The 27,713-nt window shown below is 43.3% G+C and overlaps 1 protein-coding gene across 1 annotated transcript; it reads right to left on the reverse strand.

The window, feature by feature from the left end:
- Window positions 1-1,494: 1,494 nt before the first annotated feature.
- rcor3 (REST corepressor 3) lies at window positions 1,495-27,496 on the reverse strand. The gene is made up of 12 exons (XM_015954366.3): window positions 27,247-27,496; window positions 27,103-27,159; window positions 19,607-19,684; window positions 19,462-19,514; window positions 14,778-14,939; window positions 11,487-11,611; window positions 11,089-11,167; window positions 7,806-8,021; window positions 6,193-6,270; window positions 2,770-2,827; window positions 2,303-2,547; window positions 1,495-2,069 (listed from the first exon to the last, which is right to left on the reverse strand). The coding sequence occupies exons 1-12, from the start codon at window positions 27,368-27,370 to the stop codon at window positions 1,704-1,706; spliced, it is 1,641 nt and encodes a 546-aa protein (XP_015809852.1). The 5' UTR covers window positions 27,371-27,496; the 3' UTR covers window positions 1,495-1,703.
- Window positions 27,497-27,713: the final 217 nt, after the last annotated feature.

A 27,713-nucleotide genomic window follows, 5' to 3' on the forward strand; every position in this document is an offset into this window, starting at 1 on the left:
ATGTTGATGTAGTCTGATTACATAAAGAGAAGAGCTGAGGAGGCGGCACGCCCGGTAATGCTCTCTAAAGCCCCCTTCAGACAGGCCATGAAAAGCAGAAATGTCCGTAAGACCTTTGTGTCTGAATACAAACATCCGGATAACGTTTTCCGTAATTAAACCGGACGACGCCCCTAGTAACAGGTCCGGACTTGTCACGGACAAGGTGGCTGCTTCAGACTGGTGAGGTCGAGTTCCGGACAGGGAGGAGGGGACCGGGGGACGCTGTGCGCTCCTAGATAGCTCGCTGCGGTAGCATGCGGCGAACCATGGCAGCTCGCCTCCTACGGTACCGTCTAGACGCGCGACGGAGCGCTTCACACCGCTTCCGTGATTCCTTTAACCATTGAGCGCCATCATCCAGGTCTTATGCGTCTTCGTGTGCGCAGAATCATGCTTAACCAGGGTATCTGCAGGTTTAAGGGAGCCAAATTTAAGACTTTTTAAGACCACTTTGACCAAATTTAAGCTTGTCGTCGTCTTCCTCTGCTTATCCAGGTCTGGGTCGCGGGGGCAGCATCCCAACTAGGGAGCACCAGACCGTCCTCTCCCCGGCCAATTCCACCAGCTCCTCCGGCAGGACCCCAAGGCGTTCCCGGACCAGATTGGAGACGTAACCTCTCCAACATGTCCTGGGTCGACCCGGGGGCCTCCTGCCGGCAGAACATGCCCGAAACACCTCCCCAGGGAGGCGTCCAGGAGGCATCCTGACCAGATGCCCAAACCACCTCAACTGACTCCTTTCAATCCAGATCCAAATTTAAGCTATTTTTTAAATTAATTTTAAGCTTTAATTTCCAGCTATTGCCTGGAACCGGTGCTAACCACGTCGCGAACATGGGATTAGCCATCCAGTTACCATTAAACTTGCACTTCTCCATGGCGCAAGCTCCCACTAGCTTAACCAGCTAACGTGCTCATCTAAAAATAGTCCCCTTTCACAACCAACTGAATGTGTACGGTTCCGCTTACGCCAGCATCCTACACAAAAAATGCTGAAATTCACGAAAATGTCATAGAAATAAAATAATCTAGTTTATTGGGTCTTTGGTAATTTAAGACCTTTGGAAACTGGATTTAAGGGTTATTTGTCATTTTTAAGGATTTTCAAGGCCTTAAATTTGGAAAAGTAAATTTAAGACTTTTTAAGGACCCGCGGATACCCTGTTAACATACGCCCGATCCCCCCCCCCCCCCCCCCCCCCCGGACATTTGGAACTTTTCCCTGCTGTGTGAAGGCAGCCGAAAGGACAAGTTCCGGTACAAAAGTGGTGTGTCTGAAAACACGGTTCTGGTTAAAAACCGGATTGAATTGTCCACACACATATTCCAGAATGTCTATCTGAAACGGGCTTTAGGAACAACAAAGTCCTGATTTATAAATGTCCTGTTACGAACACTCAAAGGCTGAAAGATGTGTTCTCCGAGTTCTTGGGACATAAAAGGAATACAATCTTTAAAATTGGGTTTTAATTCTGAGTTCTGCAAAAAAAAAATTTTTTTTAAGAAATAAATAAAAATAACACATTTCGTATCCTGTATGTTTTTTTTCAAGATTTGTTATTTTTCTTATTTTTAAATAAAAGTGAAATCTTCCCTATGGTGTGAATGAAAAATCCTCGCCAGCAACTTTTGTCCAGTTCTCAGACTCAAACTGATTTTACTCAGTGGATGGAGGAAGATGAGGCTGTGTCCGACTGGTGGCCAGGCAGGCTGGGGGGCTGCGGAACGGAGCTCAGGCCCGAGCCTCCAGGATTACCACCAAGGCCGACGGGGGCAGGGCGGGGGTTCAGGCGGGGGGGCATGGGGTTGGTAGGACGGATGAGAGGTGGGGGTTGCTGCAGGGTGGGGCGGGGCTGCAGGAAACGAGCCTGCTGTTGAAGGGGTGGGGGCTGGCGGTGGAGGGAGGGCGTGGCAGGTAGAGAGGGCCTCAACAGGGGAGGGGGCTGGTGAAGGGAGGAGGCGTTGGACGTCATGGGAGTCTGAGCAGAAGAAGCAGCGGGTGATGCACCTGAGGAGGTGACCTGACCCTGTAGAGAGGAGAAGGCAAGGGCGCTGAGTTACTCAAACAAATGATTCCCAACCTGGAGGTCATTCCTTACTTTCCTGGAAGGAGGAAAATATATCTAAATGAACAACTTTGGAAACTGATAATCAAGAATATGGAGCATGCAGGTGTTGTTGTCATGTGTGCTCAAGTATATGCCACTGGCCCGACACAAACGTCGGCCTAAATGTTAGCTTAGAAAGATAAAGGTCTCGCCTCCTCGTCCTCCTCATCTGTGCTCTTTCCTGACGGAGTGGTGGAGCTGTGCTTTCCCTCTTCACTAGACGTGGCGCTGTCTCCGTTTGGAGCTTGAGTTCCTTGCTCTGCCTCCCACTCCTGCAGCACCTCCTCCAGGTTGAACCGCCGACGGTAGTTTACAAAAAAGTTCTTCACCTGGCCCACCGTCTTGTTACCGATGACATCAGCAATGGCCTGAAAGTCTTTGCCGTACTTCCTGATTCCTGGACAAACACAGAGCGCTGGTTGGAGCATAAATAAGAAAAGTAAAAGCAGAACTAGATGCACAACTAGGAAACTAGACACGGTGAGAACATAGAAGAAGAAGAGAGGAGGAAGTAAACGATATGAAAGCTCAGAAGGATTGTGGGGTTGTAGGAAGTCGGGAAGTTTATCTTAATTCAGGTCGATTATAGAAACCCGTTCTGAAGGCAGATGAAGCTCACCTTGAACGGCCAGAAGCTGCTCATCTGTTGTCCAGCGGGCATTCACCTTCTGGTTAGACTACAAGGAACACAGTTTAGAAAGTAAAACCGGCTCTTTTTACAACAAGTTTTAAAACTTACATTCACTGTAAAAAGTTCAGCCGCCATGCCTTGAAGGTTCCAGATCATGTGTTTTTTAAAACCTTTCAGAGCAAAGGTAGGCACAGTATAATATTACTGTTACTATTGAGATGTCATTTAACTTAAATACGAGTTTCGGCCGGAGCTTCTGCCTTCGTCAGAGCCGCTAGCTGTTGTTGTGTCACGTCGGTTTATGTGCAGACAGCAGGGGACGATGTCGCCCTCTGCTGTCTGCATCCTTCATGCTGGTAACACAGTCCCACGTGTGATCCAACCTGTAAACATCGTCGTCTCCGTTCGTGGTGTTGTGCCTGCGTCTCCTTATCTCTATCGCTTCCTTAATTCATCTTCTGTATTTTTGCTGTTATGATCCGTGTGCTGTCCCAATCCATTATGAGATTTTCCCTTGTGCAATGGTCCTCGTTGAACTTTCCGCTTCCCGTTTTGCTGCTCTTGTGTGCCTTTGTTTTGCTTCTTTCTCACACTCTTTATGACGTTCTGTTTTTAGTGTGTTGAGTTGGCGTCCTGGTTCTCCTATGTACTAGGGTTGTCACGATACTAAAATTTCAAACTCGATTCGATACTTGAAAAAACTCGATACTCGATTTCGATACTATTTAAAATCACCAATTTATTGAACAAGTTTATTCAAAAAATAACATTCCTCAATTTATATTGCAAAAATTAAATGTTAAGAATTAAGTGTGTAAAGTGCTTAAACCTTTCAAGTATCAGCATTTTTTTAAACGTGCATGCAAAAACTGGCGAAAGTTAACACTTTAAATCATGAATTGTCTCACTATATATACACTATTTGCAGAGTGATGTTTGCTGCTTAAACTCTGTTTAAGGTGCATTTTTGTCATAAGATGTAATGCCATATGTTTTGTTCTGTACTTCTAAACAACTCTGTTGGTCTATAAAGGGAGAAAACGAATTTCTCCACAGTAGGACAAAGGTACATCTACCGGTAATCTTAATAAAAACAGATTGGCGCACGGCAGTGGCGTCATTACAGCGCCGGTTAGATTAGCCGCGGCTAGTCTGTTCACGCCTAGGAATCCCAGACCCGCTCCAAACGAACAGGGGAATCACGTTAATGATTCCTAACAAAACCTTTCGACATGGAGATGTTTTGGTGCAGATAATGTCTTATTTCGAGGCTGCACCATGGGTGCCCGTCCACACCCGTTATATGGATATACGCTGACGGCGATTCGCCGATGGAGCTAAATACCCCGGGGAATCCAAGTAGCACCAAAGTTGTCAGCGTGAGTAAACAAACGTACTGCATGCTAGAAATTAAGTCCGGGTTGCAATAAACGGGAGTTTTCTTTAAGCACATAAGTGTGAATATACAACTACGTGTCGGACTTGGTATGCTAATTAAGTTGGGCTGTTTATGTTTTTGTTTATTTGGCAGACAAAACTTGGATCGGAGACAACTTGCGTGGGAAATTGCAATGTAGCCATGCGGCGTCTTCTTCTTCTGTTTGTCTGGGAGGCGGAGGCTGCTTTACGGCATCTGGCTGTCGTGCGTGTCGTTGTACTTGAAGAAGGCTGTGTATAATAGTCCATAATATCGATACCACAGGGATGGAATATCTAATTTAGATACCACTTTTAGCATCGATTTATATCTAGGTATCGATTTTTTTGACAACACTACTATGTATGTATTACTGCAGAGTTTACATGGTGTCTTGTAGATGACACAGCATTTTTATCCTGCTGGTATTTTGTCTTTTGGGTGCACCACTCTTTTCTTGACCATCAGATATGGTTTTGTTGGTGTGTTGAAGTTGTGTCTTTGTGATGTTGTGTTATCAGCATGAAGGATGCAGAGGACGATGTTGCCCACACATAAACTTAAGGGACACCACAAACAGCTCTGAGGAAGGAGGAAACTCCGGCCGAAACATGTCAGCCAAAGGTAAAAAATAATCTAACTACTACACTGTGTTAAATAAGAAAAAAGAAGATGATTATGAAACAAAACACAGAGCAAACATTCAGAAGAGTTATAAATACGAGTTATTTGTCAGCCTGGACTAAAACACTTTGCTTCAATGAAACTCCACCCATGTCCGCTCCGACAAAACGTGCCTAGAACAGCGTCTTGGGCTAGTTGGGTTACTGTATAGGCTATGGTAGTCCAGTGATAAAAGCATCTTCCTCCCATCTCAGTTTTACCAAGTGTTGGAGTGGGCTCGAATCCCGCAAGTGTCTGCAGTAATCTATTTAGCCAGTTGAAGCAGATTTCATGTTTTTATAGTTTAGTTTTATTATTTTCTCCCAAATATTTTGTGTCTCTAAACATTTTTTTTTTTATTTGGTAATTTCCAAGAAGCATTTCAGTTGATTTACTCTGCTCACTTCACATGTACTCACACTGGCTAAATAAACAAAGCAAAAAAAAAAAAAAAATTAAAAAAAAAACATGTCAGTCCGTATATGTTTACCAATAAAGGATTGAAAAAATCATACTGGCAAGTGCAGCTAAAAAAAGAAGAAAACAGTTTCTGCTGAGACCGGAGTGTGAGCCTGTGCAAAATCACATGCCAAGTCCATAGACACGAATACGCAGGTGTCTTATTGGGCGCTGGAGAGTGTAGCGCCATATTGAATGGGTCTCCTCACTCCACAAAGTCAATGCAGAGAGGTGTGGTTGACATGCAGGTTTTGTGCCTGACAAAGGTCGATTGGAGCCTCAGCCGGTCTACTATTGGGCTGACCAGTTTTGTGTCTAGCCAATCACAGTGCCCTACGCTTACCAGCGCTTTGGGCTTCCTGACAGGGTTGCGGAAGGTGCTCTATAAATAAAGCTTTGATTGACTGATTTGATTACCGGGTGGGGTTAGCACCAGAGCTGTGACAGAAAAACTACAAACATGGCGTTGGCGTTGTTGAACAGCGATCGTTTGAAATGGCTTTGGCATCAACTTTGGAGTATTTAGACTTGAGCTTTTCTTTCAGTCATGAGCAGATAGAGGTCTTTACGTCCTTTATTTAGAAAAAGGGTGTATTTGCTTCTTCTTCGACAGCGAATCCATGTTTACTAATTTCCAGTTTCCAGAATAAATGCAGAGGCGGAGGCAGACAGGACACAAAGAGCCTTGGGAAGAGCAGGGAGGGAGAGGAGAACAAAGCGTCTGTACTCTCCAAGAGGAAAGGAAAAGCGGAACAACTTTCACAGTTGCCAACTACTCCCCTCCCACCGTCTCGCTACATTCAAGACTTTGGCAAAAGGAATAAAAATGTACATTTAAAAAGCAACATAAATTGATATGAGTGTTGTTGTACCTCAGGCAATCTGAACTCTTCAATTCCAGACTCCAGCATATGTTTCAGCCCACTGTTCATTTGTTTGGCATTCTGGACCTACGTAAAGAAAGATATTTAGGTGAAGTTTAGGTGGAAACATCACGCTAAAGCCAGTTTGACGGTGAACATTGCCATTCCATTAACGTGTGATCAGAAAGCCGGAGCCACAGAGAATAACACACATGAATGACAGATCGTGTTTTGGGTTTGTGCTTAATGTCTGAGATGCTTTGGAGCGTCTAGTAAAGGAAGCACATGTATGATGTTTAACAGCAGCTTTTAATGGACTCCACTTCTACAGTCTCACCACTTCCACTGGGAAGTAGTTTTCTTTATTTTACTAATTAAATAAAAACATTTTAAAGGTTTTACAGAAATCATATTACAGTGTTTTTATCACAAAAGCAGCACCTAAAATAAACACAGTCTTGGGCGGTATACCGGTTCATACCAAAAACCGGTGTTTATTTTGGTTATGATATGAATTTTTCACATACCGCTAGACCGGTGACTGGCCTAAACAACGTACAGAACGTTCGTAGTAGGAAAGTGTTTCAGCGGGGACTCGTTTCACTGCTACACACAAACACCACAGCGTGGTGAAACCAAGAATGGCGGCTGGCGGGAGCTGTCACGGCGACATCGAAACTTCGAACGCAGAAGAACTTCTTCAAACAAGAGGAGCCACGTCTGTTGTTTGGAGGCATTTCGGGTTTAAAAGTTCGGACGTGGAGCAAACAACTATTATATGCAAATGCTGTCGAGCAACGGTGGTAGCCGGTGGGGGTAACACCAGCAACTTGCTTCATCACCTCAGCCGAAAACACGTCTTGGATTACCAAGAATGTCTCAAGCTTCGCTCGGCACCCTCCACCTCCGAGGCTAAAACGGCTAGTAGCGGTCAGAGTCAGACGTCCATTAAAGACGCGTTCGCTAAAGGGACTGTTTATAATTAAAAAAAAAGCAAGCGGTGGGTCGAGATAACCAACGCAATAACGTTGGATGTGAAATCATAAAGATGGTTAACTGCACTGATTATATGCAAAATGTGTTCAATAAAAATAGTTTATTTTGACTGCAATATTTGATCTTTCTAGTGGTTTTTTTCTTAACTGCTTTCTTTTGACAAGGGTACTTTGAGGGGGTTTCTGCATTTACCTACCAGTGACTGGACATGGAAAAACTGGTATTCTGCACATGAAGGTAAAACGGACTATTTAAGGCCAATCTAGTGCAGCAATTATTTTCTTATTGAAATAATCTGGGTAATCACGGCCTTGAGAAAAAAACCGTCAAATACCGTAAAACTGATGTAATTTTAAAAAATACCGTGATATGACATTTTTGCCATACCGCCCAGGCCTAAATAAACACATTAGTTTTGAAACAGATTTAAAAATCATAAAAGATCAGTTTAATCAAATAACTTTTAAACTCTGAGTAAGTTCAATATCAGGAGTTTCAAAACTTTGGGTTGCTAATCAGTTGCTTGGTCAAATCTTGCTGTTGCTATAGCAACCCCAAGATACTGCCTGACATCGCCACTGAGCTTGTAAGAGATGTGTCATCCTGGTGAAAGCAGCATTACCTACCTGCCTCTTGAGGGACACCAGCTCCATGTCCAGCTGACGGAGGAGTGTGTTTGCTGCAGAAGCACTACAAGACACAGCCACCACATCCTCCTGGGTCAGGTACATGCCTTTGGGTGGACGGCAGCGGGAGCGTTGGTGGTGCCGGTGCTGCAGGGTCTGGTGCTCACGCCGACCCAAAGCCACTTTGGAGCCCGGTATAGGAGGTTCAGCCTGGTTCTGGAGGAACAGCAAAGAGACCAGGTGAGCTGCTGATTGTTAAGGTGTGGTTCACTCATTTAATTAATCCATTTGCAGTAGTCTTTAGTAGTAATTCATGCCTTGGAAGTTGTACTCTGGGTACAAAATGCCCTTGTGCGCCTGTTTCAGGATCTAGAAGATTGCCGGATCAGAGGAGGGCTTCGGACAGCAGGATATGGAGTTGCCTTTGATCGGCTAACAGCAAAGCAACTCTACCACTGACTCTGTTTACTTTGCAACGTTGATGCTTCACCTCCACAAATAACACAAGCCAGGAAGAGTTCTGCGATGTGGTGGAGTTGCTAATGCTAATGATTAGCTTATACTAGGCTAATCCAAAAACAGCTTTTCTACTAGCAGGGTATCTGCAGGTTGAAGGGAGCCAAATTTAAGACTTTTTAAGACCTTTTTAAGGCCGCTTTGACCAAATTTAAGCTATTTTTTAAAATTAAATTTAAACTATAATTTCCAGCTATTGCCTGGAACCGGTGCTAACCACGCTGCGAACGTGGGATTAGCCATCCAGTTACCACAAAAGTTGCACGTCCCCATGGCGCAATCTCCCACTAGCTTAAACAGCTAATGTGCTCATCTAAAAAAGCCCCCTTTCATAACCAACTGAATGTGTATGGTTCCGCTTACGGCAACATCGTACACAAAAAATGCTGAACTCCAACTAGAAATTCATGAAAATTGAAATAAAATAATCTTGTTTATTGGGTCTTTGGTAATTTAAGACCTTTGGAAACTGTATTTAAGGATTATTAGTAATTTTTAAGGCCTTAAATTTGGAAAAGCTAATTTAAGACTTTTTAAGACTTTTTAAGGACCCGCGGATACCCTGACTAGGCCAGGGGTCGGCAATCTTTTCCCATCAAAGAGCCATTATGACCCGTTTCCCACAGTTAAGATAACACCGGGAGCCACAGCAGCCACAGTGTTGTGGGTGGGCCTACGGGGCCTGAGCAGGAGCCGCTTTTTGAAACGTCACACGTGTCTCCTTTATAAACACGTTTAAACTGTTCAGAATACAAATCCAGGCTCTGTCTCGTTGGAATGTTGTAATTGCATGGCTCAGGTGTTAATCAAGTCCAATTGTTTCTCTTTGCAACAATCTTCACAAGAAGGCAAAACTGTTAAATGGCAGGGTTACAGTTATTTCCATTTGACTGTGTATTTTGAAGGAGTAACCTCAAGGCTGTAGATGTGCTGATATTTTGGACATGACGCACATTGCGGAGGTAGCTAAATCAATCAAGAAAAGATTCCCATCTGAACATCGGAGCATTATACTGGACACTGTGCTCAGCGCAGGTCGCTGTCAGCGTGCACGTACGTTGGACGAGCTTAAGATGTGCAGTGAGGCTTGGAGCGCGTCGGTCACAGGCAGCAGAAGAACCAGAGCGCATGCTGGAAGATTACGCTCACTGAAGCGAGTGCTTTCCAAACCCTGTCTCTCAGAGAGACTTGTAACTTTGAAACTTTGGCTGAATAGCACTTGTTACTGTCCATCCATGAGCCCGTCTGAGGCAAAAGTCCAGAATGTCATATCCTGTCTAAAGCTTCTTTCCGGAGTGTGTCTTATCCAATGGCACCATCTAGTGGCTGACAAGCGTATCACACAAAACCGCTGTTCCTCTGTTCTTTAATATAATTTAATATAAGTGTCAGTGACAAAGCAAAATATTTGGGTCCCATCATCACAGATCAGCTCTGTGATGACGACATTTACCGGCAATGTCGCACTTTGTATGCCCAAGCCAGTATTTTGGTCAGGAAATTCCACATACCGGTATGTTCTGATAAGATAAAAATCCACCTTTTTAGAACCTACTGCACACCTTTGTATACTGCACCTTTGTGGTGTAAGTAAGGAAAGCCAGCTTGTGTTAGCTTAAAGTAGCCTACAACGATGCATTTAGGACTCTGCTAGGGAAGCCTCGGTCCTGTAGTGCAAGTCTTTTATTTTGTAATGCTCATGTCAGGACCTTCCAAGCCATAATGAGGAATTTGATGGACAGGTTTATCTTGCGATTGAAGAACTCTAAGAACAGACTTGTGCAGATGCTGGTTGATCCCCATTTTAGTGCAGTGCGTTACCATGTGGAGACACTTGTATGCATGTCTTTTATAATCTTTTGTATCGTTTTCATGTCTCTTTTTTAATGTGGACCTTAAGTCTGATAATAAAGTTGAATTGAATTGCTTGATGCCAGCACACCTGCAGCGTCATCTTAAGACAAAACATGGATGTCATGTTGGTAAGCTAACTGATTTTTTAAGAAGAAACTGCCTGAATTCAGATCATCTCCAGACACAATGTGGACGTATGAAGGGCTTGATCAAGTGATATTACTCAATCGGAGAACAAGAGCCAATAACAGTAAGTATGAAAAAAAAAAGACAATTTTTTTAACCATGGGTTGCAAATATGTGAACCTAGAACAGACTGCTTATATTGTACATTTTTGATGCAGTCCAATATAATCCGATAGTGTTTTTGGGCTGATATAAAATTACTTCCGATATTGATATCGGAATGGAACATCCCTATTAAAAATGATATGTTTTTGTCTAAATTAATACAGGTGAAAAGACACCCAAAACCACACACGTCAGCCTAGAGATTCTGAACAACACACACACACACCAACACGAAACATACAAATCCATATGCATCCATCATTGAGATAGTCCTGGTAGATTGTAAGAATTTATAATTATAGAAATTAAAGATTCTTAAACGATCCCAACTCTCTCTTTTCTTGTCTCAAAGTCAATACAGAGTGTTTAAGTAAACTCCCTGATGATAATACAGGGCATTTCAGGTAATGTTAGTTCATCTATTCCCAGATCATGTAGTCTGTAGTACTTATAACTTCATAGAAAGTTTATGGCCAATTGATCAGAATCAGAAGGGTTCACAACATTAGGAAACTGCTGCGGTACTTGGTGTAAGAAAAAATAAATGATAAGCAAATCTGTATCGGTGATTGGTAGCAAAAAACATGATCGGAGCATCTTTAACAAACACATCTGACCTCACCTCTTTCTTGGCCTCTTTGTTTGGATCATAATCGCTGTCATTTGCTTCAATAGGATTGGCTTCCTCCATCTCCTCATCACTATGGCAACCAGTTGAGTTACACCAGAGGAAATTTGTTCAACATCAAGCAGCCACCAACACACACAGAAGAATGAGAAAAGGAAATCTGATGTCAAACATGCTGGTTTGTTAGTGAACAATTTCCCAATACAGTTTTCACTGACCTCAGACATCGTAGTACCCTATCTAAGGTTTTAAGGCAGCTGTGACACCAGAAAACTATCTAAACTGTGTAAAACTTTGAAACAAACATGCTATTTTAAAATGTTCTCATAGGCTCCGTCCCAGGGTTGAACCCACAACCGTCTAGTGACTTTGTGCCGGTCTGTGAACTCTACCTATCATCCTGGTTGCTCCGGGTTGCCAGTTTCCTTGCCTGTCTGTCCATCAGACTCGTTCTGGAGCGTGTCTTTTTCCAGGAGTAGTAGTACTTCACCAGACTGGAGATGGATTTATCTGGCAACTGAAAGAAACAGCAATCATCATCATTTAGTGTCAGTAGGTGGCAAAACAGAAATGACTTAGAATCAGAGTAAAAGTTAGAAGCTTTGCTGTAAAATAGTCAGATTTGCCATATTTATCAACTTCAACAAGACACAGCACATGACACAGTTTATACCAAATACACAATAGTCCAGGCAAATTAAACCGGCTCTGACGACCTTTGCCTACTGCCTACTGGTGAGACAGGTTGACAAATGTCATAACCTTTGCATTACACGGCCTTCTCCTACGCTACACTAATGATGAATTTATATCAGTTCATTATTATCACTCAAGTTACTTAATATCTGACCCAGAATTAAACAATGTTGTATCATCAGCAAATCAAACAGTACCAAGTAGCTTAGATACAGTTACAAGTTCATTAATTATTAATATGAACAGGTTAGGTCCAAGGACCGACCCTTGTGGCACACCATAATCAATGTCTTGCAGTTCTGATTTAGTGTTGTTTATTTGAACAAATTGCTTTCCATACTCTAAAATAATTTTTAACCCATTGATGTGCCACATCCTCTCATTCCATGTTTATTGAAAGACCAGCTGATCAAAAAAAATTCTATAGGAAGCCTAAGTCACGCCCATCTACGTCCAGACCATGGGTCCCTAGAAGAATGAAAAAATTATTTCAAGTAAATGGGGCTGTTCGGGCTATTTTCTAACCCCGTTTGTTATGTGCCAAGGATTTCCGTGAATTTTAAAGACACATTCTGCCAAGAAGGCACTTATTTTCTTATTATTTTTGTGTGAAAATACGCCATGGACTGCAAATGCGCATATCCAACGGAGAAGAGCAAAAGAAAAATGGCTGTAAGTTCAGCTAACATAAAATACTTTTTTCAGGAGTAAAGAACCACCATTGTTATGTCTTTAAAACAGGTTTTGTACATCATTTCAATAGCTCCGTTTGAATTTACTCTGTAACCAAAGTAACACCATGCCAGTGAATGATGGTGAAACCGGAAGCAAGATCAGTAAACCGGAAGTAATTGTTCCATCGACATGTGTAAGCTTTTCCAGTAATTAACTTCTTAAACATCACTTATCTTTCTTGCTTTGTGCTCAAGCAACATCTACAAGTACCTTCCAGCATGTAACGTTGAGTTAATACTTATTTGGATTGCTTGTGAGGGGTGCGCACTAGCTTTTGAGATGTGGTAGAACAGGAGATTCATGTCATGGATGTGCGGCCAACAAATCTGCAGCAACTGCGTGATGCTGTTATGTCAATATGGATCAAGATCTCTGAGGAATGTTTCCAGTACCTTGTTGGATCTGTGTGATGAAGGATTAAGACAAAAGGGGGTCCAACCCGGTACTGGCAAGGTGCACCAAATAAATTCACCAGTGAGTATATTTGTGACAGACAGTTGAAACACACAATTACTTCACTTTAATTCAATTCAGTTCATTTATAGCAGGGAAAATAGGACCAAAATTCGGCCCTGGCATTTTTACGAATCGTTGGCCCTCAGTCGGCCCTCCCCATTGGGAGAGCGGTGGGGGTGGGGGGTGTTGCCGCCCGCGGACTCGTCTCTAGACCGAATGTGAGATCTAATATGGACTGGGACTGTTAAACTACAAGCAGGGCCAGACCGCTGCGACCGGTAGCCCTGGCCATCCAGACCAGCTCATTCTCCACGGGCGGAGATCAGCGGGACATTAGCTACATGCCAGCGCAATAAAACAACTCCTATGTCATTCTCGGTTTTACCGTTTAGATGTGACTGCGCTGTTGTTGGCTCACTTTGTTCTGTCTGCTGGATCACAAGGCTCACACTAAAGCTTGGTTTATGCTTGGCGCATTCACTTTCCGCGCGGTGATGCGGCTCGCGGATGGAACGCGCTTCACAACTCGCAGCGTTTATGGTTCGTGCGGCTCGTCTCTGCGGTGAGCCAATATTCTCCCAAACTGTAGGGGGCAGCATGGAGCTCTATGGCAAGCATCCAACACTACACCATAGTAGAAGTAGAAATTACTGTTTACAACATGGCATTTCAGCATTTTTAACAGCGTTCTCGTCTTTTCCGACAGTGTGAGCTATTTCACTCCAAGAATTATTAACAACTTGTTGATCACGGTGATCTCTGAGAGCTGAATCATACAAATGTCTGTATTTACGAACCTCTTGCCGGTCCGCCATGTTTTTCCGCGTCCGTCCGTCCGCGTGGTTAGAAATTTTCCGAGGTGCGCGTTGCGGAAATTCTGGGCCGTGCGGAGGCGCGGTGGAGGGGCGTGGTTGTTAAAATGACGCAAAATGACGCAACTTTTCCGTGCGGAGCCGTGCCTCGTCAAGCATAAACCAACCTTAAAGCATCGCCTTTTGGGTTTGAATTTCTGATGACTATCCTGCAGGGGTGTATAAGAAAACATGGCGAGTTGGCAATGTAGCTCAAAAGTTTGGGAACAAAATCAAAGAAAGGCTTGTAGAGTGCAAACTCTGCAAAGTGGTGGTGGTGGGGGAGAGAGTTATTTCTTAGGCCTTACACAAAACGTGAGAACTGAAGGTTACAATCTGCTCAGAGGAGGAAAGGTAGAGACCTATATCTATGGGCGTTCCTCAAGGGTCAATACTGGGCCCAACCTTATTCAAAATCTATATTAATAACATTGTTCATGCTGTTGACAATTCTCATATACATTTATATGCAGACGACACCATTTTATATTCATGCAGTGGATGCAGCTTTGTCCTCCTTGCAGCAAAACTCTAAGGAAGATTTATTCTCCTCTTAGTGAAATCAATACCACAGCTTGCCATTTTTGTCCAATAATTCTATGTTCAACATCCAAACGCAAACACAGAGGGCAGACACAACTAAAGTTCAGCGTCAAAATGGCTGAACACCAATAAAAGTGAGGCAGAGGCTGAGGTCTTCCCTGGAGCTAGCTGCTAGCACTAGCTCGGACACTCATGCTACCTGTCAATCAAATCTAATTAATAAATTCAAGCATTTAACTACACCAAAGCAGTTTCAGAAAACTTCTAGTACAGCCTGTGACACCACTATCGTCCTAGTCAACACAAGTGGTCCAACTCACTTTAGTTAGGTTTATCCTGACTCACAAAACCTGACACTTTAACATAACATGCAAACCGATAATTATTGCATTAGCTGCTCACCATCTGCTGGATGCGGTGGAAGCTCTTGCCATGGAAGCTGAAAGCCTGCTCAAACAGCACCTTGTCTTCAACAGTCCATTCATCTGGGAATGGTGTGAAATTTGGAAGGTCAGCCAGGGACTTCTCTATGTTGTGTTTGTGCCAGAAGAGCATACCAAGGGCCTGTGTACACAAACACACACACACACATTAACACATGAAATGCTGCAACTAGAGTTCTGATGATAATTAAAAAGAGAGATCACATTTCTCTTGTTTTTGCTTCCCTACACAGACTTTATTAAAATAGGCTTTGACCCTGGACTGGTTTATGTGACTTGTTGCTTTTAATTCTTTAAAATGGCCAATTGTGATATAATCGTTAAAAATGAGTTTTGAAAATAATTTAAAATGTGTGCAGGGATTCAATCCTATAATACAGGTGCTGGCCAGTAAATTAGAATATCATCAAAAGGTTGAAAATATTTCAGTAATACCATTCAAAACGTGAAACTTGTACATTATATTCATGCAATGCACACAGACCAATGTATTTCCAATGTTCATTACATTTAAATTTGATATTCATAAGTGACAACTAATGAAAACTCCAAATTTGGTATCTCAAAAAATTAGAATATTCTGAAAAGGCTGAATATAGAAGACACCTGCTGCCACTCTAATCAGCTGATTTACTCAAAACACCTGCAAAGGCCTTTAAAAGGTCCCTCAGTCTTGTTTTGAAGGCACCACAATCATGGGGAAGACTTCTGACTTAACAGCTGTCCAAAAGACAATCATTGACACCTTGCACAAGGAGGGCAAGACACAAAAGGTGATTGCTAAAGAAGCTGGCTGTTCGCAGAGCTCTGTGTCCAAGCACATTAACAGACAGGCGAAGGGACGGAAAAAATGTGGTAGAAAAAAGTGTACAAGCTCTAGGGATAACCGCACCCTGCAGAGAATTGTGACGACAAACCCATTCAAAAATGTGGGGGAGATCCACAAAGAGTGGACTGCAGCTGGAGTCAGCGCTTCAAGAACCACCACGAGGAGACTCATGAAAGACATGGGATTCAGGTGTCGCATTCCGTGTGTCAAGCCACTCTTGAACAAGAAACAGCGCAAGAAGCGTCTCGCCTGGGCCAAGGACAAAAAGGACTGGACTGATGCTGAGTGGTCCAAAGTTATGTTTTCTGATGAAAGCAAGTTCTGCATTTCCTTTGGAAATCAAGGACCCAGAGTCTGGAGGAAGAGCGGAGAAGCACAGAATCCACGTTGCATGAGGTCCAGTGTAAAGTTTCCACCGTCAGTGATGGTGTGGGGTGCCATGTCATCTGCCGGTGTTGGCCCACTCTGTTTCCTGAGGTCCAGGGTCAATGCAGCCGTCTACCAGGAAGTTTTAGAGCACTTCATGCTTCCTGCTGCTGACCAACTTTATGGGGATGCAGACTTCACCTTTCAACAGGACCTGGCACCTGCACACAGTGCCAAAACCACCAGCACCTGGTTCAAGGACCATGGTATCCCTGTCCTTGATTGGCCAGCAAACTCGCCTGACCTTAACCCCATAGAAAATCTATGGGGTATTGTGAAGCGGAGGATGCAATACGCTAGACCCAACAATGCAGAGGAGCTGAAGACGACTATCAGAGCAACCTGGGCTCTCATAACACCTGAGCAGTGCCACAGACTGATCGAGTCCATGCCACGCCGCATTACTGCAGTTATTGAGGCAAAAGGAGCCCCGACTAAGTATTGAGTGCTATACATGCACATTCTTTTCATGTTCATTCTTTTCAGTTGGCCAACATTAGAGAAACAAACATTTTTTCATTGGCCTTTAGAATATTCTAATTTTCTGAGATACCAGATTTGATGTTTTCATTGGTTGTCACCTATAAATATCAAAATTAAACGTAATAAACATCGGAAATACATTGGTCTGTGTGCATTGCATGAATATAATGTACAAGTTTCACGTTTTGAATGGAATTACTGAAATATTTTCAACCTTTTGATGATATTCTAATTTACTGGCCAGCACCTGTATAAACTAGCTTGTAGTTGGCTCTCTGATCTCCTGACTAAGCCGTTTGCCTGCTCCCGCCTCCATTCCCTTCCCCTTTAAATAAACTAGCTTAATACGTGCACTCTGTGTTGGGTGTTTTTACGGGTCCGCCAGTACAGCTGCGACTAGGGCTGAAACGATTCCTCGAGTACCTCGAATAATTTGAGTACAAAAAATCCTCGAGTCAAATTCTCTGCCTCGAGGCTTCGTTTAATTCATGGCTTTGCAATCGCCCGGGGTCATGTTTCACCCGGACCGAAATAAGTGACGCACCTACACACACTGCACTGAATGCACACGCGAGTAGCGAATGTAACTTAACTTTCTCTTAAGCCATGGCGGACAACGTGGACCCCGGTGGAGTGCGAAAAAGACAGAAAATGTCAAAGGTGTGGGACCATTTTTCACTTCGTAAGGCGGAAATCCTAGTCCAGTGTAAATACTGTAAAATGGATTTAGCCTACCACAACACCACATCCTCGGTGCTGCAGCACCTGACCAGGAAACATCCACATGTAAATGTCCATTCTGCAAGCGGACTCGGAGGTCCGCTATATATTCTGCAGACACGGCGTGTCTGGTAGCAACACGTCGGACCTAAAAATGTGCTAAAAATGGCCGTTTTTACACAACACGTCAGACTTTTATTGTGTTGTTATTGATGTCTGTTGTCCCTCGGGGTTGCTGCAGGAGGACACGGGTATTTATGAGTGGCGGAGGAAAACGAAAGAAAGTAAATGTTTTGTGATCAGTGTAATTTGACATAACCACGGCAAACATGCTTTCTCGACAATCCTTGTTAGTGTGTGAGAAAAAGTGTAGAAATTAAAACGGACGTGTGTTAATAGGGAAATAGCTGGCGAGCCATGTTTGCGCACGCACCGTGAGCGGTTCTGGTGCTGTGTGGGCCGCAGCCGCTTGCAGCGCTACTTGTTTATAAAGCCGAGTCCAGCTCCACCTGATCACTACCTAGTAGATTCTCCCACGAGGGGAAAATCGGCTCCGGTTGTATACTTATGTTTTGCGCAGGCATTTGTTTACTGTGAAGTAAAGTTGAAGTGCTGAAGTTTAGAAAACTAATTTTGAATAAAGCGAAGAATAACTGGCAATAGCTTCCTCATTTTAAGAGGTCTTTCATATTTTATAACATGCTATTTGATATAATGGTTTACAAACACAAAAGGGTAATTTATTAAAGTACTCAATTATCGATAAAATATTCGATAGCTGCAGCCCTAGCTGTGACATAGCGAGTTTGTGAACACTGGCAATGAGTGGATCCTGAGGAGTGACCCATCGGTGATCGGTCAGTAGGGTTGGGCATCGAGCATCAATTGGTGCCGTTTCCAACTGTTAGCTTTCCCCGGAATTGTTCAAAGTTTTTTATTTCGATTCCTAGAATGCCGACCGGAAGAGGAATCCGTGGCCGATCATCGTGAAAAATAAACATGATCTGCAAATTGTGATCAACGCTTTTCAGAGCTGATCACACCAGCTGCCCGTGTGCAGCACGAGTCCCCCCACCCAGATATAAACAAACGTGTCTGCTGAACTTTTACTCCGTAAACTTTAACTCGTGCAGCGTAGAGGAAACTTGTTAAAATACGTCAACACGGTGGATTTAATAGAAGCTTTAAAGAACAAACTCTGGACGGTGTGAGTTTGTCTCACTGCAGAAATAAAAACACACACGGAGCGCCAGCAGTCAGACGCAGCCGCTCACCAACACGTGTGTGTGTGTGTGTGTGTGAGCAGGCTGAACAATAACCTGTAGAATAATTGAAGTCATCATGCTAGAGCAGTGGACCACACCAGCTTCTGCCACAATAAATAATTATAATAAAGCATACACAATGCTGTGAAATTTCCTTTCTGAACTATTTCTGTTGAGTTTTAATGTTTAAACCTGTTAGATTGTTACTGACAGCGCTTCAGCGCTTTGGGCTTCCTGACAGGGTTGCGGAAGGCGCTATATAAATAAAGCTTTGATTGATTGATTGATTGACAGCAGCTACATTTAAGTTCCTGTTCTGACTGAATGCTGCTGCAGCATGGAGGTGTAGTTCTCAGTCATCCTGGACATGATCATCCTGAGAGTTTTAGCTGAAAACAGCTGGACGTTTCTGGATATGTTGGAGACATTTAGCCTCTCATCCCAGAGGCTTCTTCCAGACTTTGGTTGTGGTCAGAAACAAACACACTGATTGTTCTGCAAGTCCAAAACATGTTTTTATCTAAATGAAGGTGATGTTGTTGTTCATAGAATTAAAATTCATGTTGAAGTTAAGATTATTTCATCAAGTAGGACCTGTGGTTAGCTGGCTCATGTAAAGCATGTCATGTCTTCAAAGAATCTGAATCGGTAGGAACCGGAATCGAAATGAGGAATTGGAATCAGAATCGTTCAAAATCAAACGACACCCAACCCTATCGGTCAGGTTCTGATTACTATGCATTTAAAGCTTTGCACATGTTTGATAAAAGGCAAATAAGCCTGCTGGGATTTGGGAGCTATAGCTAAAAACGAAATCTAAAAGCAAAATGCAACAACTCCAAGAGGAGCAATGAGGAAACTGAGCTTCTTCTCTACACAAAACCACAAGAACCACCTCTGATTGGTTCAGATAGACCCACCTGTTCCACATTGTATCCATGTTTCTCCTTGGCAATGGCAATGTACTCATCCACTGTGGAGGGAACAACTCACTGTTAGAACATGTGATGTTATGATGTAATGATCTGGGTCGAACAAGAGCTGGGCCAGAGAAGCTGGACTTACGTTTTGAGTCAACAATTGTGTGATGTGGAGACCACACTAGCATCCCTCCACTGTCTTTCTCTGTGTACTTGGTGGAACCTGAATGTAGGAATTATTAAAAAATAAAAATAAAAAAACAGCACCATTTTAAAAAGGCATCACACATTTATACACTCACACAACTCTAATTTAAGTAGCAGCTATAAAACTATACATTTTCTTATTGGATGTGGAAGGAAAATAGATTCGAGGCATTCTGAGAAGTGTTATTAGAGCAGGAAAAAGCTGACGCATTTCAGTCGCGTACGACCTTCTTTAGGGCGTGAAGAAGAAAAAGCTAACGCCACCATCAACATTTTCTTGCTCTAATAAAAACACTTCTCAGAGCGCCTCGGATTATCTATTCATTGTTTTTCAGCTAATTTTCTTCCTCATCCACATTCTATGATTTAGATCCTGAAGAGCATCTGTAATATATATATATATATATATATATATATATATATTTCCCACAGATGCACTCACTTCCACCTGTTTTTGGTTCAATAGATTTTCTTACTGTACTGATTTTCAATTATAATTTTGCATCACTTGCAAGGGTCAAACGTATTATATTTTTTCCATTAAAAACAGACAAACCAGATTTTAAAGATATTGGCCAGAGGCAAAATTCCTTTGAATGGCATGTGTGAAGCAGTAATAAAACCTCAGAGGAAAAAGGTTTTTGGATTTTCACGGCTGGAATTGTAAGAAAATCTGATGTTTTTGACAAATACAGGAAACAGCTTCCGGTCTAAGCTCTGAGCAGCTGGTGACGTTCCACAAGCAGGTCTGCCGAAACAGCTAAAGCAAACAACCCCCGACTCCGGTGTTTCTGCGTTAGCGTTATAGCAGAGAACAATGTGTCATCAGTCAGATGTAGCTTCTGAAGCTTCTGTTTGTTTGTTTGAATTTGTTTTTTTCTCTGGGATACAGCGATGAGAACGAATAATGGATTACCGGAGAAGTTCAGCCGAACTCTGACCCCGCTAGCTGGATATCACTACTGGAGGTGCAGACATGTTTTGGACCGTTTGACTCAGAAGACCTGCGACCCAATTTGGACACTGGGGAGGAATCTCTTCACCTTCAGAACCAAAATCAGTGCAGTTTGTTTACTTTTGTAAAATTTTTCATTTCTGTGCTCGTAGTGCTCCCACTGGGAGCTCTAAGCTGACGAGTTCTCAGCTGGTCTTAGCTCCATTATCTGTCTGAACATAATTCAGTGATCTACGGATAAATAAAATAACGTGCTGCCAGTTTTACCACTGCGTGTTTATGTTGATAACTCCAAAAAATATTTAACTGATAGGATTGGGAATCGAAATCCGATTCTTGTTGAGAACTGGTTCCCATTGTTTCAAATTCCTAGGAAATGTTAGCCACTTTTGCAAATGACTCCACTTATTTCCATTCAGTGCGAATGACGCCACCGCACACGCTGTGTAGCTTATGGAAGCAGGAAACCGTGTCTAAGTGGCACAAATGCTCAAAAGTTTGGTTATACTTTTACGAGAAAGCATGACAACAGGATAACTTGCAATATTTGCAAAGTACATATTTCTTCAAGCGAGGAAGCATTCCGAATATACAAAAGCCCGTGGGCACAAAATACGTGATAACTTTAAGTTATTGATGTATTTTCACTCGCTCCAGACTAGTGAATTTCAACGCAGCAGCAGCAACGTTCGCACGTCCTCTCCTGCTAATACCGCAGGTAACTAATCGACTAACACTGCCTATCATGTTAGCGTCATTTAGCTTACGTATACACCTCCACAGTAGCTGACTCCAGTGACAAAGGTCTGACCTGTGGTGAGATTTTATCCACTCTACAAAAGCTACAGCAACACTGCACTGAACAGGATGACTCTGCCTTCACAGGGAGCATAAAAAGAGAACATTTGGGAAAATATTTCCAACCAACACAGGTACAGGGTTTCCCCTAGCGCTTTATAAGCCTGGCAGCCTGCCAGGCTAAGCGTCACGCCCTACCCCGCCCCCCTCCCCGACCGTGTCCGCTGACACAAACAGCGCAACGAAAATAGATCCGTCCATCAGCTGATACTGGTGAGAAACAGCAGCAGACCATGTGCAGAATGTGTGCAACCTCCCACCCCCACCCTCAAGTTCAGATCGGGACAGAATGGGACTCAGCTTTGCAATGTTCCTGAGATGGAAGAAAGAAGAGCGAACAAGAGAACTGACATGAGAATCCAGAGCGAGAGCTGGGTCAAAGGTCACGCCAAGATTCCTGACAGAAGGTTTGGTGTGAGAAGCAAGCTGACCAAGAGAGTCTCTGACTTTGGGAACCAGCTTGTCTGGGGCACAGATGAGGATCTCAGTCTTATCTTCATTCAGCTGAAGAAAGCTCCCACCATCCAGGTTTTGATAGAGTCTAAGCAGGTGTGTAACAGCTGCAGCTTAGACATCTCATGGGGCTTAAAGGAGATGTACAGTTGGATGTCATCTGCATAAAGGTGGTAGGAGATTCCTTTGAAGGAGCTCAGAATGTGCTGAAGAGGAAGCAGATAATGGCGCTTACACATTAGCGTCAGCACGGTTGGGGTTTGGTGGGGCTGGATGGCTTGAGTTTGGTCTTGAACGGGCGGTGTAGTGTTCCCATATAATTCCGAGGGACTTCTCAGGAATGCGGAAATTCCCGAGCTTGTGGGCGGGGTTTAATACGCACGGGAAAGTCTGCGGTGTCCTCCATTATAAGGTAAACAAAGGCGGACATGAGCTGTGTTGCTTTTGGAGACTCTGAACCACATTATTTTATTAACTTGCTGTGTGTGTCCTCATAATCTTGTGCCACACACACTGATTTCTCCCCCGAGCAGCTGTTTGCTCGTCAAAAGCTGCAGTCAGGTCCAGCAGGACCAGAACAGAACAGTCTCCTGCATCACTGAGTCAGAAGGTCGTTAAGAGACCCTAAGAAGAGCGGTTTCAGTAGAATGAGCGCTATGAAAACCTGACTGGAAGCAAGTTCATCAAGAGCAGATGTGAGTTGTTTAGCCACAGCCTTTTCCACCTTTTCCAGATCTTGGAGATGAACTGAATGAATTGATAAGGAATTGGATTGATAGAATCTACAATGCAATTGATATTGATAAAAATGTATCTATTCCCACCCTTAACCGATTAGGAGTAACATTAGTTTGACTCGTCTGCAATCCAAGACAGCACAAAAGTTCTACGATTCCCAGCATTGCTAAAATATGGGGATGATCTTTTAGATTATATCTGCATGTGTGTCGTAGATTTCCCAAATGACTTGTATTTTCCTTACCGGAGCTAACACTAACGGCTCTACTGCTTTCTTCTACAATCTGCTCTTTAACTGTATTATTTCCTGCTATTTGGAATGCCTCGCCTGTCAACTCTCCGGCCCGACCCCCACAATAATTGTCACTGTTTATCGTCCCCCCAAGTTCAGCCCTGAGTTTTTAAATGAACTCTCTGCTCTTTTATCCCATCTGTCCGCCCTTTCCCCAAATGTAATTTTACTTGGTGATTTTAATATTCATATGGACAATATGGCCCTCCCCCTCAGCAAAGACTTCTCCTCATCTTTGGACAGCCTCAGTTTTCATCAATATGCCAATTTTCCCACTCACATTAAAGGTCACACCCTGGATTTAATCTGCTGCTCCGGCCTGACCCCCTCCAACTGTACAGCTGACCCGCTCCCTTTCACGGACCACTTCCTCATCTCCTTTTCTGTTCCCCTCCGTCTCTCCATCATCAAGTCACCACGTATCATTTCTTTTCGTAATATTAAGGACATTGATCTAGCCTCCCTGTCCTCCAGTTTTGCCACCTTGACCCCTAATTTGTCCTCTACTCCCGATGATCTTGTCATTCAGTACAATAACGGTCTGGTTTCTATCCTTAATTCATTTGCTCCCATCAAATCCCGCTCTGTATATTTTACTCGGTCTGCTCCATGGTTCACCCCTGCCCTTCGCTCCTTGAAAGCTACCAACCGGAGGCTTGAAAGACTCTACAAGAAAACCGGTCTCACCATCCATAAAGACTTATATTCTGCTCAGATTTCTCTCTACAAGGACTCCATCTCCCATGCCAAATCTCAGTATTACTCCGGTCTCATCTCGTCCAACTCCAGCAACACTAAAACATTATTTTCCATCATGAACAGCATTTTTCAGCCTCCCGACTCCTTACCCATCCATCTTTACTCTTCAGAAACCTGTAACTCTCTCCTTCAGTTTTTTAATGAGAAGGTCAATAGAATCCATCTCTCTTTACCTCATTCCTCCCCTCCCTCTCCTGATTTATTTGAACCCACCATTCCGTTCTCCTCCTTTGAACTTCCCCATCCCTCAGAAATATTAGATTACATCACCAAATCCAAACCTTCCACCTGTCAACTGGACCCTATTCCAACTGTTTTAGTTAAATCCTGCCTTTCTTCTCTGCTCCCTTTTATAACAGCCATTATTCATTCCTCACTATCCTCCGGTACGGTCCCATCCCTATTCAAATCCGCTTCAGTCAGCCCTATTCTAAAAAAACCTGGTTTAGATCCCAATGATTTCAATAACCTCCGTCCCATTTCCCATCTTCCCTTCATTTCCAAAGTCCTTGAGAAAACTGTTGCATCTCAGCTCCATTCACATCTCACCCGCAATAACCTTTATGAACAGTTTCAGTCTGGCTTCCGTCCCCACCACAGCACAGAAACAGCTCTCATCAAGATCACTAACGACCTACTCATTGCTGCTGATTCTGGTTTAATCTCTATTCTTATTCTCCTCGATCTGAGTGCGGCCTTTGACACCATTTCTCATCCCATCCTCCTTAATAGACTCTATTCCTTAGGCATCACTCACACCCCCCTCCGCTGGTTTCAATCTTACATTACTGGCCGCACTCAGTTCATCCAGTTAAAATCCTTTACCTCAGAACCCTCCCCAGTCAAGTCAGGTGTGCCCCAGGGCTCTGTCCTGGGGCCCCTCCTCTTCATAGTATATCTCCTCCCTATCGGCAAAATCTTCCGCAAATTCAATATCCAGTTTCACTGCTTTGCAGTTGACACCCAGCTCTACATTTCCAGTAAGCCCAACTCAACTCTCCCACCATCCTCCCTTACACTCTGCCTCTCTGAAATCAAATCATGGTTCACCTCTAATTTCCTCAAACTCAACGGCAATAAAACTGAACTTCTTCTAGTTGGCACTAACTCCACCCTCTCAACATCTGACAGCTTTTCTTTAACTATTGACAGTGCCACAGTCTCCCCCTCACCTCATGTCAAGAGTCTGGGTGTCATTCTCGACAGCTCCCTTTCTTTTCAGGCTCACATTAATAACTTAATTCGGTCAGCATACTTCCATCTACGTTCCATAAACCGTCTTCGTCCCTCACTGACCCCTCACACTGCCGCCATTCTCGTCCACAGCCTCGTCACCTCCCGTCTCGACTATTGCAATTCACTTCTTTATGGTCTCCCCAACAAACTCCTTCATAAACTGCAACTGGTCCAGAATTCAGCAGCCCGTATTATCACCAGAACCCCTTCCTTTCACCACATCACGCCGGTTCTCCAGCAGCTCCACTGGCTCCCAGTTAAATTCAGGCCCATCTTCAAAATTCTCCTCCATACCTTCAAAGCAATCCACAACCTCTCTCCTCCATATATCTCAGACCTTATAAGTATTCACACCCCGTCCCGTTCACTCAGATCTTCTTCTTCCATCCATCTTGCGGTTCCTTCTGCCCGTCTCGCTACCATGGGGAGCAGAGCTTTCAGCCGCTCTGCTCCTCGACTCTGGAACTCACTTCCCCCAGACATCAGGAACATCGACAGTTTTACCCTTTTCCAATCAAAACTCAAAACACACATGTTTAAATCTGCCTACAACCTCTGATTTTATTGAAATGTTTCTCTCTGTTTTTTCTTCTTTGGGTTTTATTATTGTTTTATTGTATTTTATTACGTGTGTTGTGTAAAGTGACCTTGGGTGTCCTGAAAGGCGCTTTGAAATAAAATGTATTATTATTATTATTATTATTATATTATTTCAGCTGTTAACTTTATTTTTTCTCTAAGTGTTTTTCTCCCCAGAAGAAGCTACAATGTTCTGCTGAGCTGTGGTGGCCTCATGGAGGGGGCCATCGACTAGCACACTGTTGCTAACCACTAAAACATTCTCCCTCTCCTGATAATAACTTCTTGCTTTCCTTGACGTTGGATGTGCTACTACTAGTTTATCCATTTAACTACAGATCCACTAGGATAAATACAATAAAGTTTATCTCTCACCAAATAGAATATTTACTAAGACATCACAATATAACTCTAGACACATTACTTGTCCGTGTGTGTGTGTGTGTGTGTGTCTGCTCTGTCTTCTCGATCCCCAGTGAGTCGTGGAGGATGGCTGCTTATACTGAGCCGGGATTCTCTGGAGGTTTCTTCCTGTTAAAAGGGAGTTTTCCTCTCCACTGTCGCTTTATGCTTGCTTGGTATGAGGATTGCTGTATAGTCACTGACACTAGTCACTGACTTGATGCAATTTGCTGGGTTCCTTATATAGGAAACATTATTTCTGATTGGCTTAATGAACTGACCTGAATTGGAATGTTTATTATGTGAAGTGCCTTGAGACGACTCTTGTCGTGATTTGGCGCTATATAAGTAAACTTGAATTGAATTGAAAACACAGCTAGCAGTGTTGCTGCAGTCATGCTAACAGGACTCTGGAGTCCAGATGGAGCGGTGCAGTTCCAGATGGATTTATAGATGTAGGTTATTATTTTAGATCAGACCGATGATAATCAAAAATGTGTGTAGGGCACTGACATAAGGCTCAGACCTTTTGCTGCAGCTGTAAACGCAATTTTCTGCAATAATTAAGAACATGACAGTAAACAAAATATGGTTATTCACAATACTAGCAACAGCAGCTACCTTGTTTTACATGTTGGAGGAGCGAATTTTGGTTTCTGTAATGATTTATGACAAAATTCTTTAACAAAATGAAAAACCGAACCCAGTTCATATCTATAAAGATGGTAAAGTGTAGTTAAACTGAATTTCTACAATTTTAATGCAGTCTGGCCAATCCCTTTAAGATAGCTAAACTTAAAAACATTTTGCATAATTATTGTGATAGTTAATTATGTATTATTTAGAGAGAAACGTAATAATAAATCAAATCTGGCTTTTTAAAAACGTCTTTTGTATTTATGACTCATTTTGATGCATTAAGTCACAAGTTGTTCCTGAGGAGTTGAGGGAGCCTCGGCTTACGTTGTTCCTGCACTCAGTTTCAGTGATAACTACTGTACATACAAAACTCTTACAACCCAAGTTCGTGTAAACTCTAAACTAACTCTCTCACAACACTTGGGAAGCAGACACAGACGCAGCGACACCTAAGGTTCTGGGTTCAGAACACTGTTCGAGGCTACCACCGTCCGCCACTCCAGTAAACCAGGAAAACGCTCACCCGGCTCATATTCTGGAATAATCGCCTGGTAATCGGCTCCGACTCGCATTCCAACATCTGGAAAACACGTAGAAAATGTGGACACGTTTAGTCAAAAATTAAAAGTCTTAATTGAAGAGAAGCGAGGTTGTTCGAGGCTCCTACCGTGTTCGTCGTCGCTGCCGCTCTCGTCGGAGAAATGCCCGTTAGACGCGTTAGACGGACTCTTGGTGCCGTTCGAGCGGCCTTTTCCTAAATACTCCGAGCCTTTATCCATCATTCCGGGCATCTCTGCGGTTTATCCAAGTTTTCAGGTGCTACGTCGCGGTAGAAAATGTCAGCGAGAGAAGGGGACGTTTTCTGCGGCTCGTCGCGCACTAGCCGCAGCTCCGAGCGTGTCGCTGTGGTGCATTTCTGAGTCCTCCCCCATCGTGTTTGTTCCCTCAACTCAAATTATAATTCAGCATGAATTACAACATCAATGTGTTCCACGAGCCACATGTCCTGAAACGGGATTACTATTTGCCCAGAAGAAGGTTCAAAGGTTTAAAACTCCTATATGAGCTGGGTCTACCCAACGCGGCGGAAGGATAGCCTTTCAAGTGCCAGTGCAACTCGTGCTACTGTGAACC

Source organism: Nothobranchius furzeri, chromosome 7, assembly GCF_043380555.1.
Source record: "Nothobranchius furzeri strain GRZ-AD chromosome 7, NfurGRZ-RIMD1, whole genome shotgun sequence".
Classification (NCBI taxonomy): domain Eukaryota; kingdom Metazoa; phylum Chordata; class Actinopteri; order Cyprinodontiformes; family Nothobranchiidae; genus Nothobranchius; species Nothobranchius furzeri.

Coding starts and splice junctions, on each gene's coding strand:
- rcor3 (XM_015954366.3), bottom strand. CDS start 27,370: ATGCCCGGAATGATGGATAAAGGCTCGGAGTATTTAGGAAAAGGCCGC. Junction 27,160..27,246: donor CGGCAGCGACGACGAACACG/GTAGGAGCCTCG, acceptor CGTGTTTTCCAG/ATGTTGGAATGCGAGTCGGA. Junction 11,168..11,486: donor CGGAGCAACCAGGATGATAG/GTAGAGTTCACA, acceptor TGGTTGCCATAG/TGATGAGGAGATGGAGGAAG.